Here is a 20,619-nt window from a genome sequence, read left to right as displayed (position 1 = left end):
TCCTTATTGCCATACGGAGTGGAAAGATGTACTCTCGGAATTACATGTATGAGGCGTATAGAAGTCTTTGAAATGTGTGTTTTTCGAAGAATGCTGAAGATTTCGTATACAGAGCACGTGACCAATAACGAGGTGCGGAGAAGAATGAGAACTGAGAGAGAACTCCTAAATATTGCAAACAACAGAAAAACGAGTTATCTAGGACATATTTACAGAGAAGAAAAATATAACTTTCTACGACTCATACTGAAAGGGAAAGTAGAAGGAAAAAGAGATCCAGGAAGAAAAAAATGCTCCTAGGTGAAGAATGTAAGAGACGACAGGCATGGGCACACATTCGTTACTAAGAACAGCTCAAGATAGAGAACAATTTGCTATAGTTATAGCCACCCTTTTGTAATGAAGAAGAAATCTTAAGAATAAGTGTAAACAGCATTTTATTTAAATTAATTTATTCAACAAAAAACATAATATAATTAAGGAATAGTTATTTCTATAATTAGGCATATTAGGCTATACGTGAGTGAAATCTTTTTTTTCTCGGTATTGAAATTTTTCTCACGAATTGTCAGCAACAGCCGGCAACGAGTGGTTCAGTGGCAAAGTTCAGTGATTAAAAGTACTATAAGAATCAGATAAGTAAATATTATATAATTTTATAAAAATGTTTTCTTTTCGCCTATCCGATTTAGCAAATCGCTCTATGATTGCATCAACATCTAGAGAAATTTCAGGATGCACATTGATGAGTGCTAAAGCAGTTAACCTTTCCGCAGAAGTTCTATTTCTATATAAGGCAAGTCTTTAGACGCTTAAGCGTAGACTGACTGGCAGTGTAATTAATATTTGCAGAAATATTCTTATATTTGGATACATATGAATATCGCAGTTTTCTAATACTTCTAAAATACAATCAGGAAGTTATCCATTATTTTGCACTTTGACTCTTTTCCACTTTTGAATCCACAGTGAAAAGTTTTGTTCTACTGTGGAATATGCAGTAAGTAGTTGGTCCAATAATATTCTGGAAGGTGTCAACAATTTTTTTTAATGCAACTTTATCTTCTGGTGTGTTATCAGTTTTAGGTAAAACAACTCGAAGATTAAATAGATTCATAACTTTCGGTGACAGTCGTTCTTCTAAATCAGTTAAGATATTGTCTAAAAAGGGTAAATAAATAGATCTTCGGAAATATTCATCGCAAGAGTTAGCAGGTTGGTTTTGACGACAGGTTTGAAGAGAAACTACACGAGGCATCTTCAATTCAATCTTTAATTGTTCAGCTATTTGTTTACTTCATAGTAAAGTTTGCTAAAAACAGATTCAGCATTTGATCTTTTATTTTGAAGAATGCATTTAGTGTCCTCTATGGCCTCAGTAGCCTACTTAAAATCTAGTTTTGGTGACTAAAGAAGATGACTAAGTGATACAGTTGTACCTAAAACATCACTAAGACAAACTATTGTTTCACAGTTTCACAAATACCTTGGACAGCAGCCCCCAGTTCCTTTATTTGTATTCACTAACGTATCAGACAGAGCTAATGCAACAACAATATTTACTTTGATATTTATTATAGATAAATAATAAAATGTAGCACACAGTCTCAACAATTATAATACATATTCAAATTACAAACAACCAATTCCTAGACAAAACTGAAGGTAAGAAATACCTAATACAAAATAAAAATGTGCTGATTTCGTGCGAAAAGTCATGTCATGTACATTGAATGAGCAATGATGTGTGGGCGGTAATTCTATCTCATCGATAATCGAACGATTTTCTGGCATTCAAATGACAAATTGACAAAATTTGAAATCGCGTAACTCTGAATTCGGGGAAGTCTTAGTCGAGGTATTACTGTATTTAGAATTGTTGATTTTTTTAAAGAGCAATTTAAAAAGGCTTCCGTATAATTCTACACTTAGCCCTAGAATAAATGAGATTGAATTATTTCAACTCTTGACTTCCTACTTATAGGGTTGATGGGTTTTAAATTATTTTTTTTAGGATTATTTGATTGATATTTAATTTTGTTTTGGGGGTGGTCATGATCCCCGTGACCCCCCCCCCCTGGATCCGCCACTGACTATTTTCGCTTTTTAGGTCTCTTTTTTGAAGTGAAAAAATCTGTGAACAGACTTGAGAAAATTATACTTTTTTTAGATTGGGACAAATTTTAATTTAGCACTAAATCTATATGAAATGAAGAACTCTATTAAATTTGAGGTCAATAGGTCTTTTTCTACAACATCTTATCGAAAGCTTAAGTATGAATAGTGCTGAGAGGGGAATTACTATAAACGCCAAAAAAACGAAGTACATACTAATTACCAAAAGACCACAAAATATACATCACCTATTGACAATCAATGGTAACGTAATTGAACAAGTAGAAAAATATCAGTACTTGGGAACTTTGATCAATGAAATCAATGATCATACTGTAGAAATAAACAGGCGAGTAGAGATTGCCAGATCAGCAATTATACGAATGAAGCCACTCCTAACGTGCAAAGATCTAAATTTGGAGATCAGACTACGTACCATTCGCTGTTAAATATTTTCAATATTATTATATGGAGCTGAGACTTGGACATTAAAAAAATGCAATTTAAAAAGAATCGAGTCTTTCGAACTTTGGTTATACCGCAGAGTATTAAAAATATCATGGACTAATAGAATTACAAATAAAGAAGTACTGGAGAGGTTTGGTAAAGAAACAGAACTAATCACCATTATACAAACAAGAAAACTGGAATACCTAGGCCACTTGATGAGGGGACCAAAATATGAAATTTTGAGACTGATAATGCAGGGAAAGATTCAAGGAAGAAGATCTGTTGGCCGAAGGCAGAACTCATGGTTCAGAATCTACGTGATTGGTATCAATGCAGATCGATTGATTGGTTTAGAGCAGCAAGTTCAAAAATAAAAATAGCCATTAGGATTGCCAACCTCCGTAGGGAGACGGAACTCTAAGATGAGGTCTTCTTTTTTCCCGTCTTTTTATGCCTTTCCTTTTTTCTTGAATAACAAGTTCTAGAGTCTTAAAACTTGGTGAATAGGTCTTTATCGATGTAGATAAGAAAGAATCTTACTGAATTTCATGGCATTAAATCTTCTTTTTTTCTTATCTTTCTGTCTTCTTGGTTCTTCTGATAAAGGGAGTAACAGTTCATTCTTAAGTAATATTACAATTAAACCCTTTGTCAAGAGGCTTAAGAAACCTTTTTGCAGTTTTGTAACATGTTTCAGAATTTCGTAAATAATTGCCTTTTTTCTTAGACTAGTTATCAAATCCTTACGTTCTTTATTTTTCACTGGTTTAGATAAAATTCTCTGAACTTCTACTTCTCCAGAATAATCTCTACAAATATATCTTGCAAAAGTTAAGTACTAAACTTTCACAGACGTATCAGAAATCCCTATCAGCTGGTTTCATTTTTAGTTTCGGTTTGCTGCTTGCCTAAAAGTATACAGTAGATTACAAGAGTTATTGAATTTCGTAAGTAATTACGGACCTCTGATAACGTAATAATTTAAAATGAATAACCATATTGTTACGAACATGCATTCGGCGTGGCCCATGTAACGGTTGCATCTCGAAAGCGCCGGGAACTTTCCACAAATGTATCGACCGCGGGAGAGGTCGACTCGTCAAACAACGAATTAGAGGTGGGACTACTCAAGATGATTCTAGAACAATACTTTTGGTATATATATGTAACGATGTTAGGAGTAGAGTTTTAGTTGTTAAGATCTATCGAACTATCGAACTGTAAATAAATATATTTATATAAATTCGAACCGCTCGTTTTACTTTTCGTTTTACGTTTCGAACTGCAGCAGCAAGTATTCTAGTTCTCTGCATAACATCATAACAATCAACTATCACTATAAGATGGAAGTGGGATCTCTTTTGAAAACATTGTCAGATTTCAGGTTGTCCGATTCGCGTATTGTGAAAGTTAGTTAAAATGTATATATGGATATATTAAAATTCAAACACTGACCTTAGCGCTGCGCGCGAAAACCTGGTGAACTACGGTATACGGTTTCGTTCACAAACATGTAAATGGAAAGTTAAAATTGGTACGAATGGGTTTATACGACCACGGTAAGCTACCTAAATTAAAATCACGGTTTAGTAATCGGACGTCCGATATCCGATAGTCCGACGTCCGAAATGATAGTATCAGCACAATATACGGACGTCTATTAACTGTAGTATATATATATATATATATATATATATATATATATATATATATATATATATATATATATATATATATATATATATATATTATATATATATTGTTATGATTCATTTTATCCGCCAAAGATAAAATTAAAATTACTAAATATACCATCTAAATAAATTTTCAAGATATCCTGGAGAGTTGTTATGCTATGTGAAATTAAAAATAATATTGGTTTGCTCTTAATATATTTCAAATTATAAAATATAATAATTTAAAATATTTCAACTGATAAACTATGAAAGATATTTCAAAGAAATGAAAGTCCATTATCTTTGGATTACCTGTAGTAAACAAAATTTAAGATATGCATAAATTATTTTTTTTGTAAAATATATTTGAGTGAACGTAGTGAATTGAACAATACGAACGGGTTTTCCAAATGGACTTGTACAGTGAATAAAGACAATAGGGTAGAATTTAGAAATTATATTTCTCCGTTAGTTCTTAAGAATTTGTAGAAACCGATTAGCATGTTAATAGTTTGTAGGAAAATTATAATTGTAGGTAAAATTGTTGTTTGTTATCGAAATGGGGATAAATATGACGAACTTTGATTGGCAAAGAGTGAAAAAAAGTGGGAGAGATAGATGAATGAGAGTTTAGCTAGATTTTAGAGAAAAAAAAGATCAGCAGTTGTTTTCCAAGGGTGCAAGGCGAACAGTCGTTGTTCTTTGGCGGTTCCCAAGTGATATTAAGCATTAGAAGTGAATGTTTGTGAGTTTTCGTGGACTAAGTGTATCCTGACCGAAGCTGATCCAGTAAAATATTGTAAGTCATACTTTTCTACTTATATATTCCAAGAGTCACTATTCAGGCCGGAACGAGAGATTCAGTTTATCGAGAGGAGAAGAGACTGGCATCTGTTGAACGACACGTGCATCTGAAGGAGATCATTGAAGACGAGAGGCTCGCAAAAATTTGTTGTAAGACTGCTGATTAACTAGGGAACTGCTAAGAATCGATAGTGTAGGCTACAAGGAACAAGGATTTGGACAACTCATCATCAGAGAGATAATTATTTTCCATTCGTCAATATTTTTTTTATCAACAAGTTTTTTTTATTGCTTCAGAAAGGATAGAAATATTTATCAGGAGATATAGAACAACAATTTTGATTTGAGATTTTAATTTATGTAGTATATAACATTAATGTTTGAAGGTTCACGTACGTAGAACAAAATTTTGATAATCATTGTATGAGATATTTTTTGTTTAAGATATTTGAGTGTGAATTTTATTTCAATATATGTACAGATTGAACGAATTTAAAACGGAACATACGAAATCAATGTATTTCGGCTCAACTCCGCTCTAGGTGGTTGGCCAACAAAAGGTTGTCAAATAATTATATTATAAAAATCCAATACTTCAGCGGGCTGCTGGATTCTGAATTTATTCAAGAACAAGTCAAAACTCCACCCAAATAGGTTGCCTAGAATCACTGTGAAAACTAGACTACACAAGCAGTTATTATGCTGTCAAACCACTTATCGCTTTCTTATAGTCCAAGAGATAGAGCCGAAATTTTGAACTGATCAGTAATATGACATTTCTCTATTGGAATATATTCATTGTAACTGGGTTAAGACTTTGCCTTACAAGCGGACGCCCCTCGTGGTACAGGGGGTGGCTATACAGGGATGAAGTTGTAATTTTTTTCAGAAAAATTAACGATCGATAATATGGCTGAAAATTTGCAGAGAGTAAGATCTTGATATAACCAGACGAAATCCCAAAGGGCGGACGCGAGAGTGGATACATAAGGGGTGGCGGACAGGGGTGAAATTGCAATTTTTTGGGGAAAAATTAACGATAAGTAATATGTCCGCCATTTTCATGGCTCATTATTTGAGTCCTGTTCCATATAAGTGACATATGAAAGTTTCTAAGGTTTCAAAAGCTTCATTACAATCGAAGTCAGTTTCACCAAGTTGGATAAAAGCATCTTGATACTTATTACATTTAGCGCATGCGTCTAGAATTACTGATCTAAATGGAACGCGCATCATTATTATTTTAATATTTTAAAATAATAATGATGCAAAATTAATGTCCAAACAGAATTTGTAAAATTATAATTAAATAATGAAAAAAAAATTCAATCAATTTGAAAGTTAAAAAAAATATTGAAAATATCTAAGTACAAAGTAAATTTCAAAACTTAAAAAATTGATAATTAAACTATTAAATTGATTTTTATTAATAATTATTTGTAAAATGTTATAGGAATTCTACAAATTGAATTTTACCTATTGATAAATAGAAATAATATATTTTGTATTTGATTATTAATGTAATAATAAATAAAATTTTTCTTATATCTGAACAACCATTATTTATGCAATATAAATTTAAAAACCTTTTTATTGTAATAAAAAATAAGTAAAATTACTATTTGTTATACCAAAAATATTTAATAGTTAACATTATAAAATTACTTTAATTTAATAAAATATCAAATATCAAACATTTATTCAATTAAAAATTAATTCGTAAAATATTTATATTTAAGAAAAAAATGTGATTTGTAAAGTAAATCTAAATAAATAGTTTGAAAAAAAAAACATTTTCATAATATCATTTTAAAACTACAAAATATTCTATAAAAGATTCAGACGATGACGTAGAGTTTTATCAAATGTTTTAGAAAAGTTTTTCTAATTTTTTTTTCTTATCGGAAAAATCGTTTGAAAATTTTTGGAAAAAAATCATGGTATAACTGACAGAAAATCGAAAGGATTCTACAAATTAGATTTTACCTCAAAAAATTACGAAAATTTTCATTTACGGAAATTTTTTTGGAAAATTTTGAGGAAAACTCTACTTGACGCTTCTCAGAATAGTAACAGAAGTGAGCATACAAATTTTCAAATCAATCGGTATAAAAATATCATAATAAAATCAGTTTGAAAATTGTTACCGAGACCTAAAATGCGCAGACAAGTGGTACATTTGACCCCGTTTTATGGCTCTCTGTACCAACCCAGCTGTCCGCTCTTTTGAATTTAAAGTTTTTAGGGGCTAAATAGTAAGCCATGAAAATGGCGGACATATTACTTATCGTTCATTTTTCCCCAAAAAATTGCAACTTCACCCCTGTCCGCCATTCCTTATGTATCCACTCTCGCGTCCGCCCTTTGGGATTTCGTCTAGTTATACCAAGATCTTACTCTGGGCAAATTTTCAGCCATATTATCGATCGTTAATTTTTCCGAAAAAAATGACAACTTCATCCCTGTATAGCCACCCCCTGTACCACGAGGGGCGTCCGCCTGTAAGGCAAAGTCTTAACCCAGTTACAATGAATATATTCCAATAGAGAAATGTCATATTACTGATCAGTTCAAAATTTCGGCTCTATCTCTCCGACTATTAGGCAAGCTCCTCTTTACTACTATTATCTGTCTCCTTTTAAGGAGACAGATAGTTGAACGATATTTTATACAATGTCTATCACCGGGTATGGATTTATTTTTGTCCAAGTTTTATATTGGTCCACTTTTTCAAATGCAGTTCAAACAGACATATGTTAAATTGTATGTTCCGTTTTAAATTCGTTCAATCTGTATAATTTTGTATCATATATGTTTATTATTCCGGTATTCCTCAGACCTTACCTACCATATGTAAAGTATAGATATTGAAGCACGAATATAACCCTGAGATTAAATAGTGTGATAAAATCATAATTGCATCATTTGAATAAGTTTAATTAATTAATTAATTAGCTAATTAATTGCTTGGCGCATCTCTGCCTTTTAATATCACATTAATATATATATATATATATATATATATATATATATATATATATATATATATATATATATATCTGGTATAACGCAGAGTATAAATTGTTCAATGTAGTATGAAGAAAGCTGGTGATGGTGATAAGATACATTACATACATACCTTTGTAGATTTTTGTAAGGACTTTTCTCTAGCTTCACTTAAACCTATAGTGTTACGTTTTTCTATAAACATTGCCACTAACATTAGTGGCGTAAAGGATGCCATTAAAAGACCTAATTTCCATTGGTAATACATTGACAGAGCTATTGATATACCAAACGTTGAAAGAGATTGTAGAATTGCACCGACTCGTTGTCCAGTAGCCTAAAAAATATCACAAGTAGGTACCATATTCTTTAAAAGTTTATATTTATTTAATTTAGATTAATGTACAAGCCGAATTTATTTGAATACAGACTTAACTCATAAAAATATAATAATAAATAATACTAAAAAACAAACAATAGCATCTAAATTTCTAAATATATGTTAAAGAAATAGAACCTGATAAACTACCTCACAGATTTAAGAAATATCAACTCCAATGCAAACGCAGAAAATAGATACGAAGAAAAATGTGGTATGCCAAAAAGAAAATATATCAAAATGTAGCACAAATGACGCCGATGACACCGTAGTATTAGCAGAAACAGAAAACCAACTAAAAATATTGATGAACATATCATCAGAAAAAGAAAGTCACAGGCTGGGCTTAAACATTAACTTTTCCAAAACCAAAATTCTGGTATTCCACAAAAACCCCCATAAAAAAGTTACACCTAACATACAAATAAATAGTATCACCCTTCAGAGTTCCCAAAGCTTCATATACCTGGGCAGAGAACTAAAGTTATCAGTCTCAATAAGATTGAGAACACTAAAGTGTTATGTGTGGTCTCTATTACTATATGGCTGTGAGACCTGAACATTAAAACAGTATGACGTCAACAAATTAAATTTGTTTGAAATGTGGATGTACCGAATGCTAAGAATAAGCTGGACCAGCAGAACTACGAATGAAGAAGTACTGAGAGCAATGAACACACGCCCTCATCTGGTCAATACTATTAAAATTAGAAAGACGTCATATATAGGACACATATTGCGCCATAGGGAATTTGAGCAGCTCTAAGTAATATTAGAAGGCAAGATTGAAGGTAAAAGGGGCATAGGACGAAAGAAAAAATCTTGGCTACGAAACATCAGAGATTGGACCCACACAAGAGAAATGAATTATTTCACCAAGCCCAGAACAGAGAGAAATTTGTCATATTGATCGCCAACCTCAACAGAGAAGGAACTTAGGAGGAGGAGTAGCACAAATATTATTTAAAAATAACTTCATTTCTGAAAATTAATAACATTATTATTAAAAATACTTACTCCTTGAATGCTGGACGAATCTCCAGCTAATTTAGCACATAATGCTCCGACACCGTTAGATTTTTTGTCAAAGAAACCCATTTCTTGGGATATTATTGCTGTGAACATCTGAGTTCGAATCCGTTCTGTCATTTTCTCTCCCGCTATTCCTAATAGATAGTTCTAAAATTTTTAAAAATTAGTACTAAGTCAATTATTGCGTGATATTAATTTTAACTCCATAACTCCAGAACTAACAAACTAATCAACTTTTTTTTAAAGAAGCACCTTCTTCAATATGTACTTTGAAAAAAAAGGTAAAGAATTTAACAAGTTATTCTAATTTTCAAAATTTATTATTATTTCTAAAAGTTTAGTAGCTCAAAAATTCAATAATCATTAACGCATTTTCCTAGGCTCTCCTAATTAACGAATTTTAATTTTTCAAAATGGATTTGAAAGTTTGAATGCCCTTCTATGTCATAAAATTTCCAACTATTTGAATACTTCAGTTTTGGACTTAGATTGCAAAATTATTGTGCAAAAATATTTGATAGATTTTATTAAAATTCTGTGATGATATATCATATCAAAAAGAATGATTTCTCAAAGTATAAAAGGCCTACGTATAATATAAGTTTGATAAATAAAATCCCAAAAATGCTTTTTTTAAAGTGACTAATTTCTTATTTACGATTTCTGTGATCAACTGGAAATTATTAGGAATAATTTGGAACTGCATCAATATTCTGCTAGGATATGGAATGCAGATGAAACGGCTTTTAATTATGATCCATTATTATTATGACTGAATTATGACTGCAGACTCAGGACGGAAAAACAACAGTTTTGGCATATGCTACTGCCAACGGATCCATATTGCCACCTATAATACCCACATAGAGAGGGCTTACGACAACATTTCAATAACACAATAACATACTGTTTGAACTGGATAGAGTCTATGCTCAGAAATAGAGTGGTAAACACCACTATCCTTTGAGAGACCGTGTTGGCCCGGGTCGACAGAGGAGGTCCACAGGGGGAGTTATGTCCCCACTGCTGTGGAATCTGATGATGGACGGACTAATAGTAACTTTAAGGGCAAATGGTCACAAACCAATTGGATATGCGGATGGTTTGGTAATCAATTACAATAAGGTAGACAGAGATTGCATGAACAAGGCCCTAGAACTAGTGAGATAATGGACTTATAGAAGGGCGGCTAAATATAAGTCCCCACATATCCACCACAGTCGCCTTCACACGTCAGACAGAAACTACAGGGATTAGGTTCTCTAATATACTAGACTCGAAACTAACCTGAAACCGGCAATTATAAAAAAATAACAAGCAGTGAAGTCACAGTTACGCTTATGAGGGTCAGTGGTATGTACGGGAAGAAATGAGGATTAAAACCGGACATAGTGCACTGGGTGTACACCATGGTGATCAAACCTTCAATTACATATGCAACGACAATGTGGTAGACTAAGACACTTCAAACAGCTGCGAAAGCCAAATTCAGCAAGGTGCCAAGCATACTACTCGATTAGCAGCTATGGAGGCTCTACTAGGCCTGTCTCTTTTGTATTTGATAATACAAGGAGAAGCAAGATTGGGAGTCTACAGAATAAAATAATCACTGAAACTTTGCAATGGAAGAGACAGGGCATATGAGTATCACAAGGACTGTGACGTAGGATATTTTTAACGAGAAACCAGATAACATGACTAACAAATTTAATTTTAAAAATTCATATAGGGTGTCTATTCCAGACAGGAATGTATAGAGAAACAAGGACAAGTCTTGTACAACCAACGAAATAAGATCTGGTATACAGGTAGATCCAAAACCACAGAAGGTGCAGGGGAAGGAATATACTCCAATAATCCAAGAATTAGCGAAAGCTTTGTCTTGGAATGAACTGCGCCATTTTTCAAGCCGAGATTTATGCGATACGGCAATTTGCAAAAGGAAATAATAAGAGAGCTCTTGAAAAAGAGCAGATCCTATATTTTCTGACAGTGAAGCAGCACTGAAGGCACTAGCGTGTCAGGAAGTGACGTATAGGCTGGTGTGGGACTGCATTAAACAACTGAATGAACGGAGACTGATACAACATTGAGCTTGTCTGGCTACCAGGACATCAAGGCATCGAAGGCAACGAAAAAGTAGATCAACTTGCAAAAAGAAGATCGAACGAATCAAACAAACCATCTGCAACTTTGGGAATACCAAAAACTGCAATTCGTAGCACTGGAGAGGACCGGATCAAAGAGAACCATGAGCGATATTGCGAAAGAATCTAAAAAATATACATGAAAAAATTTTCATTGATGGACCATGTAGAGAAAGAACAGAGAAAATACTTCCTATGGACAGGAACAAACTGAGAATATTAACAGATATGTTGATTGGGCATGTACCAGTAAGAAAATTCCTGAATAAAATAGGCGTTTAGAATAAAAACCTTAACGGCAGACTCTGTGATAAAAACATGTATTATACTACTGCGAGGCGCTGGACCGTAAAAGACAAAAACTGTATGGGCAACCAAGAGGAAACCCTGGTATATTTAGGACACACCAAGCAAAATACCTATACAAACTTCTACAGCTTACAAAAATTTTAGACTGGGTGTAGAAAACAATAATGGGCAACAAACACAATAAGCTTTAGCTTCAGTGATATCACAGATCTTTTTGATCAGACCGGCCCAGGAAGGAAAAAAAATGATACTTCACAAGAGCAAAAGGTTTCAGTACAGACCAATATCCAGGGACATCTTATTATGTATCCGAAAATGGTTGGATAATTGAACAAGTATTATGGTTCACTTGAACTAATTGCGTTGGTTATGGCAGAATATGTAACTATTCTTAAATTACCGTCACATACTTCTGCAATATTGTATCCTTTGGAAGTGTCTGTCTTCAAGGGGCTCAAGTCTTATGGGATGCTTTGTTAACAAATTGGCAGCGCAAAAATTTAGGAAAACAAAGAAGAAATAGCGAATTTTTTAACCAGGTATTTTCTTCTTAATTCAGATCACAATCTTCCAACATTCCTGACACTATCACTGACAAGTCAAGTTTTACGGGTAAGCAAACTCCGATCACAGGTACAACCTCTTGAAGCTCTACTACAAAAAGCCAGATGTTGCTGAGAATCACAGCTAAAACCTATTTAACCTAACCTAACCTACAGTTATCAAAAACTAAGACAAAACCTTCGAAGAATACATTCAAGAAACAATCAAAGAAGTTGTTTATGCAGAGAGTTAGTACTCATATGAAGCTCCAAATGACAATATGGAAGAAGGTACGGAATCTTAGGTTCAAGATACTGACGATACCCACTGACGATAATATAATATCAGGAAAATACATCGTGGTACGAATAAACAAATGAGCAGTTATTCATTCGATTGAACTAATATTGCAAATTAATGCTGTAAACAGAGTTGTCGTAATCAAATGTTTGAAACGATGCATGGGAAATATCTTAAAATTTCGTGAGGAAAACGAACCTATCTTCGCTTATAAGATATTAGGAATACTAGAAGGCATAAAATCAGGAGATGAAAATCGTTACGTTTTGTGAGGATTTAAGGAGATTCAAAAATATTTCCTATGTGTTTACTGTTTCATGATTTTTAATAAAAATTTTCGTTTTTGCATTTTTAATGTTGCTTTTATTTTAAACCACAGTTACACCTTTCATTATAATAACTACAAAGTGAAGTTTACCAAGCAGGTCACCCGTCAGGGTCCACAGATACCCCAACAAGTAACTGTGAACCCTTACCTGTGAAAGAAGAATGTTAATACTCTTCTCTCTCAATTCATTTTTAAATTTCTATTAAAGATGACATACTAATACATATCTACAAACAAAAAGAAAGTGGTTTAAAATCCAACAAACTTCATAAATAACTGCAAAATAAAACTTTTTATATTCCGTTTAAAAATACCCCACTTTACTCAATCTTATGTAAAATTTAATTGAAAAACGTTTATTTCGCGTGAAAATTGTTCTTAAATTAATAGTTGCTGAGATATTTGAGAAAAAAACGAAGAAAAACATTGAATTTTTTTAATATATTGTTAAGCTTACTTTTGAGAACTCGGTCATAGTGAAATGATTTGCAGTGATTATTAGAAGAGAGTTTTCGAATAATATTGGTAACATTCATAATACGTCTACAACACTTTCCGTTGTTTTAGCTAAGTTTTTTGTTTCAGCTATTTTAGTAACCAATCTATATTTATATCACTTTTTTATTAACTTTTTAGTAACTTATTTCATAAATATTCTTAGTTTTTGTGGTATAACAAGTTGTTTATTATAAACAACTTTACTGAAATTAATTATTACTTATAAAAAATATGGTTTACCTGAAGAAATACAGACATCATACATATTACACCGGCAATCACGAAAAATAAACAATACCTGGTAGTTTCTGTTTCTATATATTCTGTATCGTATTTTGCTAGTGTCTGAAAACAAATAGAACCAATTAAAACAATAATTGCAATTGTATTGCATGTTTATTTTCTTTTTTATATTTAATACTAGCTGAAATTTGAAAGAAATAAAACTTTATACATAGTCTGCGTAGATATTAGTGTTGTAAAAACAACCTATTTATATTATTGTAATTGTAATATAATAGTTATTTTAACAACTTGTGCGCTCAGATCGTCAGCTCTCGTGTTAATATCACCCCGCATTATATAACTTAGCTTAGGTTGGCTAAGCAACCAGAATCGGGCATGCTAATACAAAAATGGTATAATCGTTTTCATCGTTCTTGGCGTGTGCGTGTAAAAACACTTGCAATAAGTTGTTTCATCTGTCTTTCCTTGTCTAAGCTCGATTTGTTTACCTCCTCCAGTGACGGAGCAAAATGTAGCATGTCAAACGAAATAATAGTTATAAAAGAAAATTATAAATTATTTTTCATTACATTTCTAATAACGGAATATACGTATAAATTGCGAAGAAGTATTTTTCTAGCTTGCAGTACAATAGGACAGGATATAACGAAAAGTACATTTTAAAAGGATTTTGAAATATACCCAAAAAAGTGTTAATTATTTAATCCACTTGATACACAAAAATGATACAGATTTTTTAAGTTTTAAGCACTGTAGCGAATTTTAAACTGTTACAACGTACTGACCTTGATTAATTAGCTAATCAGTCAGCGTCTTCACTGGAACTGTCTTCATTATTGGAGTCTTCCGCCAAATCGATGATAATCCTACTTTCATTTTCATCATATGTGACCATTTTTGCCCAGTCGTCCTGAATTAATTTTTCAGTATGGCTAACACAACTCGCCCACACTGCAGGTGTTGCCTCAGCTAATGCATCGCCCCAAACTTTTTTCACTGTTTCATCTCCACGTCCATGTTCTCCAATATGACGATCATAGTATTGTTTAGAAATGCCCCAGACCAACTCAATCGGATTATATTGACAGTGATATGGAGGCAATCTCAAAACCTGATGCCCATGTTCTTGGAGTAGCTCGTCTATAACGTACCTGGTATTTTGTGGTTTATTCTGGCGACAAAGACTCAATAGCTCTGTCTTGCCCGAATCGTCGTCAAAAATTATTTTTTTCGCTCGTAACCATTCTTGTAAGTCCGATTTTTTACAACTGGCATTCGGTAACTTTTCTATTAAAGAGCTATGGTATGAGGCATTATCCATAATAATTAGAGATGGTTCCTCCAACATTGGTATCAGCTTTTCGGAGACCCAATTTTTAAAAGACTCTTTATCCATAGAATCATGATAGTCTGCACTCTTCGATTTCGTAGAAAACAGTAATCCAGCATCTTTAACAAATCCTTGCCTACTTCCGGCATGTAAAATAATAAAGCGTTTACCTGTATTTTCGTGTCCTTTTCTGATGCTTTTCACACAGTCATCTTACCAAGTACGTTTATATGCCCCTTTTAGGAATATCTATGTTTCATCTAAAAAAACGAACTGAAGTGGGCTTGGACTTAAAAAATTTCTCATATAATGCCTCAAAAAATACAGTCGTTTGGAGACAATACATGGTTTCTCACATACCACTCGTCTACTATTTTCTAGTTTGTATGAAAACCCACAATTTTTCATAAGACGCCACAAACTTGTAGCAGAACCGTCATAGAGATGCTTGTTTCTTAATTGTGTATTTAGAACTTTAATTGTAACGTGCTCTCCTTTTGCTTTTATGCCATACAGTACATTTCTAATCTCTCCTTTTATAGTATCGCTGACATCATTAGTCCTTTTTTTTTGTACATTACGTGACTCTCCTGGTGTAGTAAGAGCTGCCTCTGTCTTGTATTCACTCTTTATTCTTGTCACTGTGCGAAGACTGATTTTCAAAGCGTCCGCTACTCGTTCATGTACCGATGATAACGAAAGCAAAGGTCTGTTATTTTCTTTTTCTTTTTTAAAATACTCCAATAAGAATTTAAGAAATATTTTAATCATCTTAAAGAACTTATAATTAATGCCCCTGTTTTAAAATATCCAGATTTTTCAAAACCATTTATATTAACTACAGACGCTTCAAATATAGCCTTAGGTGCAATTTTGTCACAAGGAAAAGCCCCAAATGATTTACCCGTAGCGCATGCCTCAAGAACTCCTAATCAAACAGAGCAAAAATATTCTACGATAGAAAAAGAACTTTTAGACCTTATTTATACGGCAGATCTTTTGAAATTTTATGCGACCATAGACCCCTAATATGGTTATTTAATTTAAAGGAACCCAACTCCAAATTATTACGATGGAGATTAAAATTAGAAGAATTTAACTATACTATAAAATATAAACCCGGTAAAGTGAACATTGTCGATTCTTTAAGTCGAATAAATATCAATGCAATTGAAACAGAATCAAATATAAATAATCTTGGTGACATAGATTTTGATATCGACCAATTTTTAGCTGAATTTAACACAGACATAGTTGATGAAAATGTAATAAATGAAACTTTGCAAATTCTCGATAACAATGAGGTTACAGAAAACCCACAAGTAAATAAAATTATATCAACAGCAAATAAGAACAATGAAAACCCACAAGGAAACTAAGTTCCTGTAGTTGGCTGTATACCATATAATAAAAATTTTTCCAATAAAATCCTTTATAAAAAGGTATATAAAAAACCCCATCGGGCTATGTTAAAAAGACAAAACGTTTTCGGAATAAGTATTCCATCATCAGTGTCAATATATTACATGAATGTAGCCACTAAATATGAGGGTAAGAACCCTTTAAAAATTAATATGTGAAGTATAGTTTACATTATGTCGTGTTTACAAATAGGATGGTAAAGTTACCGTGTGATTGGTAACATGGCGACATATGACTCTACATTAAGTTGCAAGTCCTGAGACGGTATGTCTATGAGGACTTTATTAAAGCAACTCCGAGTTGCTCAAGTTTATATAAAAAAAAGAAACTCGCGGAGGAAAATTAAGTAGAAAATATACTGGACCTTATATACCTATTACAGGAAATATGGACCAGGAAGACGCACAAAGAATAGAAAACGAAATAAAACAATTACAAGATAATCAAAATAACCTAAAAGTAAATTCCCTAAGACAAATATCTTTATTGCAAGATTCTATAAATACTTTTAATAATGCTATAAATAATATTTCACATAATCAATTGATTTTGAAATCAAAAATTGAAACTATAGAGAATAAATTAGCTTTATTTGAAAAAAGTATGTATACACATATTCAGCCATTTATAGTGATAAATCAAATTACTTTACTTTATCAAACAATTTATGATATTTTTGAAAAAGTAGAAACTGCAATCTCATTTGCCAAAATAAATACCTTGCACAATTCTATAGTAAATCCAATTGAACTTTTAAATGAAATAAAGGAAGCAAAATCTCATACAAAGTCAAAATTAATGCCTTTTGATACTACACTAGGAAAAATAATTCAGTATGAGAAAATAATAAATATTAAGAGCTATTCAGTAAATTCTATGATTACATTTGTATTAGAGATTCCATTAGTTGAATCGGAAATATATGATTATTACCAACTATTCCCTATTCCTATTCCTATGAACAACTCAAATTATCTTATTCATTTACCTTACAAACCTTTCCTTGCACTTAATGAATTTAGCTATATCTACATGGAAGATATATGCACAGAAATAGACTCAGAATACATATGTAAAGGAAGTAATAGACTAACGATAACCGAAGAAGCCCCTTGTGCAGTCCAATTAATAAATTTCAAGAAAAAGGCATTCTCATGTGAACATTTCGAAGTAAAGATAAAGAAGATAGAATCTACAAGAATCAGCGACGGAAAATGGATAGTTACAGTTCCAGAAGAAGAATTAGCAATTATCGATTGCCCAAACTCTAAAGAAAATTTACCAATACATGGAAGCTACGTTTTAGAATCAGTTCCCGAATGTACCGTGAAAATCAAGAATGAAAACTTGCAAACAGAAAAAATTAGTAAAAGTCACTTTGCTCATATAAATCTTCCAAAAGTTATTCCTTCTTCCTTCATTTTTATTAATATTTTTCAAAATGAAAGTTCAAATTTTTCACCAATTAATCTTAATACAATTAAACTTAGAAAAACTAAAGATATTTTAGAAAAGTTAGAAACACAAAAATATAATTTAAAAGATAGTAATTCAATTTATTTTAAACAAACAAGTTTTTTGACAATCTGTATATATATATATATATATATATATATATATATATATATATATATATATATATATATATATATATATATATAATAATTTTCATTTTAATTTTATATTATTTAATTAAATATTGTAAAACTGTGCGTCAAAGAAAACAAGAAGAAAGAAAACAAGAAAAAAGAAGAAAAGAAGAAACCCAAGGATATGCTTCTTTCTAAGGGAGGAGGAGTTACGTCGCTGGATTATCCAATGTGTGACGACATCTAGAAAGACTATATATACCAGTGTTTAGTTAGATTAAGAGCTTTTTGTTTTGTAGTTGTTACCATACTTGTGTCCTCGACGCATCAAGGAATTTGGATATCGGTTAAAATACTTGGGAATTCCAAGGTTGGCCAAATCCAAATTTCTAATTGATTCGATGCAGGGAAATTCCACTTTCGCTACGTAAAACAAAGGATTTGTTTTACATAAAAGCAGGTAGATTTTCTCTCATCGGTCAGTCGAGCTTGCCTCTTCTACTGTAGACCTAGTCGGTGCTATTATTGTTCCTACTAAGTTATTGTTTTATTTCTGATTTCTTATATACCATTTTTATTTTAGCATTATTGTATATTCAGACCTTTTCAGGTTAGAATATTACTTTGATCTATATTTGTTCATATACTGATTGTTTGATATTTTAATTGGTTATTTTGATTGTTTATTTTTCTTGTATTTTGTGTCTAAGTTGTTCTTCCGTAAGTTAAGAACACTTAGAAATATTTATCTTGCTTTTTCTATTTTATATTTTGATTTGTACTTTGTCTAAGTAGTTCTTTCCGGTAAGTCAAAGAACTCTTAGAAATATTTCTCTGAATATTTGACTTATTATTTTAATTGTTTGTCTAAGCCGTTCTTTTCCGGTAAGTCAAAGAACTCTTAGAAATATTTTCATAATTATTGTTGCATTATTATTTCCGATATTTTATCTAAGATATTTTTCTTAAGTTAAGAAAATACTTAATACATTTGTTTCTTTCATTTTCTATTTTATGCTAAGTTGTTTCTTCCGTAAGTCAAGAAACACTTAGCAATATTTTCACATCTTTTCTATATTTGATTTTTCTTATTTTCTTTTATAAGTCGTTTCTTCCGTAAGTCAAGAAACACTTATAAATATTTGTGCATTTATTTTACTATATTTGATTCTCTTGTTTATTTTCTATTCTAAGTTGTTTCTTCCGTAAGTCAAGAAACACTTAGACATATTTCTATAATCTGTTTCATTTTTGCATTTCTCGTTTTATATTTTGAGTATTTTATTTTTCCATTCTAAGTTGTTTCTTCCGTAAGTCAAGAAACACTTAGAAACATTTTCTTTGCATTGTGGTTTTATACCATTTTATTTTTCTTGTTTACTAAGTTATTCCTTCCGTAAGTCAAGGAATACTTAGACTATTTTACCTGTTCTGTTTTCTATTTTTGATCTGTTATTTTGTAACTGATCCTTGGAACTGTTACCTATAACAGATACTTGTCACGGTAACCGTTATTTTATACCAGTAGAAGTATTAAACCATTTTATCAGTGACAAGCAAAGATGGTCAACACCCGGTCTAATTCCGAGGACAGGAAGAAGTCCGCAGAGCCGGCGATGGGTCCTACAGGCCCAAATGCCCCCTTTCGGCAACACTTGTACGTTCCCAATAAATAAATTTTGTTACAAAAATAAAATTTTTTAAAAATCCGTTTTCGGCTTTGAACTTCGTAACTGCCACATTGATAATTGTTTTGATGCGTCAGCGGACTTGAACATGAACATGAATAGTTCTAAGAAAGAATTTGTTTGTTTGTATTATCGTTTGTACATCAGCTGAAAACTTCTTAATAAATTTGTATTACATTTTCCTTCAGAAGTTTTATCACTTTCTCCACCCAACACATTTTTATAGAATATAAGTCATATGTTACACAATACAAACAAAAATTAAAATAGTACAAGTATAATAATAAAAATCGGTAGATGAGGTTGCAAAATCGATATATCGGTAGATTACTTCCTAAATCGGTAGATCTACCGAAAAATTGGTAAGGTTGGCAGCGCTGCTGAATTCTTCTCAATTCTCACACATCCTCGCAATTTAAGAAAAGCCAACATGAACATATCTCCCCACTGCTTTTAATACTTACTTCGATTATCGAAGATTTGAATGGAAAATTCCGATATTAATGTGGAACACCTTTATTTATTTTGTTGCCAGTGAACTAAAATGGTCCGACAAGCAGATTTTGAGATATTTATAAGAAGCATTCCTTCGAATATATACGGAGAGGACGTCTTATACTGGGTTGAACAAAAGTAAATGCAATTTGAATTACATTAAATTTAAAGAAAAATTAAAGGATTCTGAAATACTTGAACTAAGACGAGTGTACTAAGAATTTTTAAATAGTTACAACTGATAAGTCACAAATATATCTAT

At 31.9% G+C, this 20,619-nt stretch overlaps 1 protein-coding gene across 2 annotated transcripts in view; it reads right to left on the bottom strand.

Moving 5' to 3' along the window:
• LOC140447982 (ATP-dependent translocase ABCB1-like) overlaps positions 1 to 20,619 on the bottom strand; it is a 76,376-nt gene that overhangs the window by 18,305 nt on the left and 37,452 nt on the right. For both annotated transcript variants that reach the window (XM_072540979.1, XM_072540980.1), the window contains 3 exons: positions 13,828 to 13,932; positions 9,448 to 9,609; positions 8,185 to 8,388 (listed from right to left, as the gene is read on the bottom strand). In XM_072540979.1, coding sequence (XP_072397080.1) covers positions 8,185 to 8,388; positions 9,448 to 9,609; positions 13,828 to 13,932 — 471 coding nt within the window. The remainder of the gene's footprint in view (positions 1 to 8,184; positions 8,389 to 9,447; positions 9,610 to 13,827; positions 13,933 to 20,619) is intronic.

This window comes from Diabrotica undecimpunctata, chromosome 8 (assembly GCF_040954645.1).
Source record: "Diabrotica undecimpunctata isolate CICGRU chromosome 8, icDiaUnde3, whole genome shotgun sequence".
Classification (NCBI taxonomy): domain Eukaryota; kingdom Metazoa; phylum Arthropoda; class Insecta; order Coleoptera; family Chrysomelidae; genus Diabrotica; species Diabrotica undecimpunctata.
This window is presented reverse-complemented; position numbering and strand designations above follow the sequence as displayed.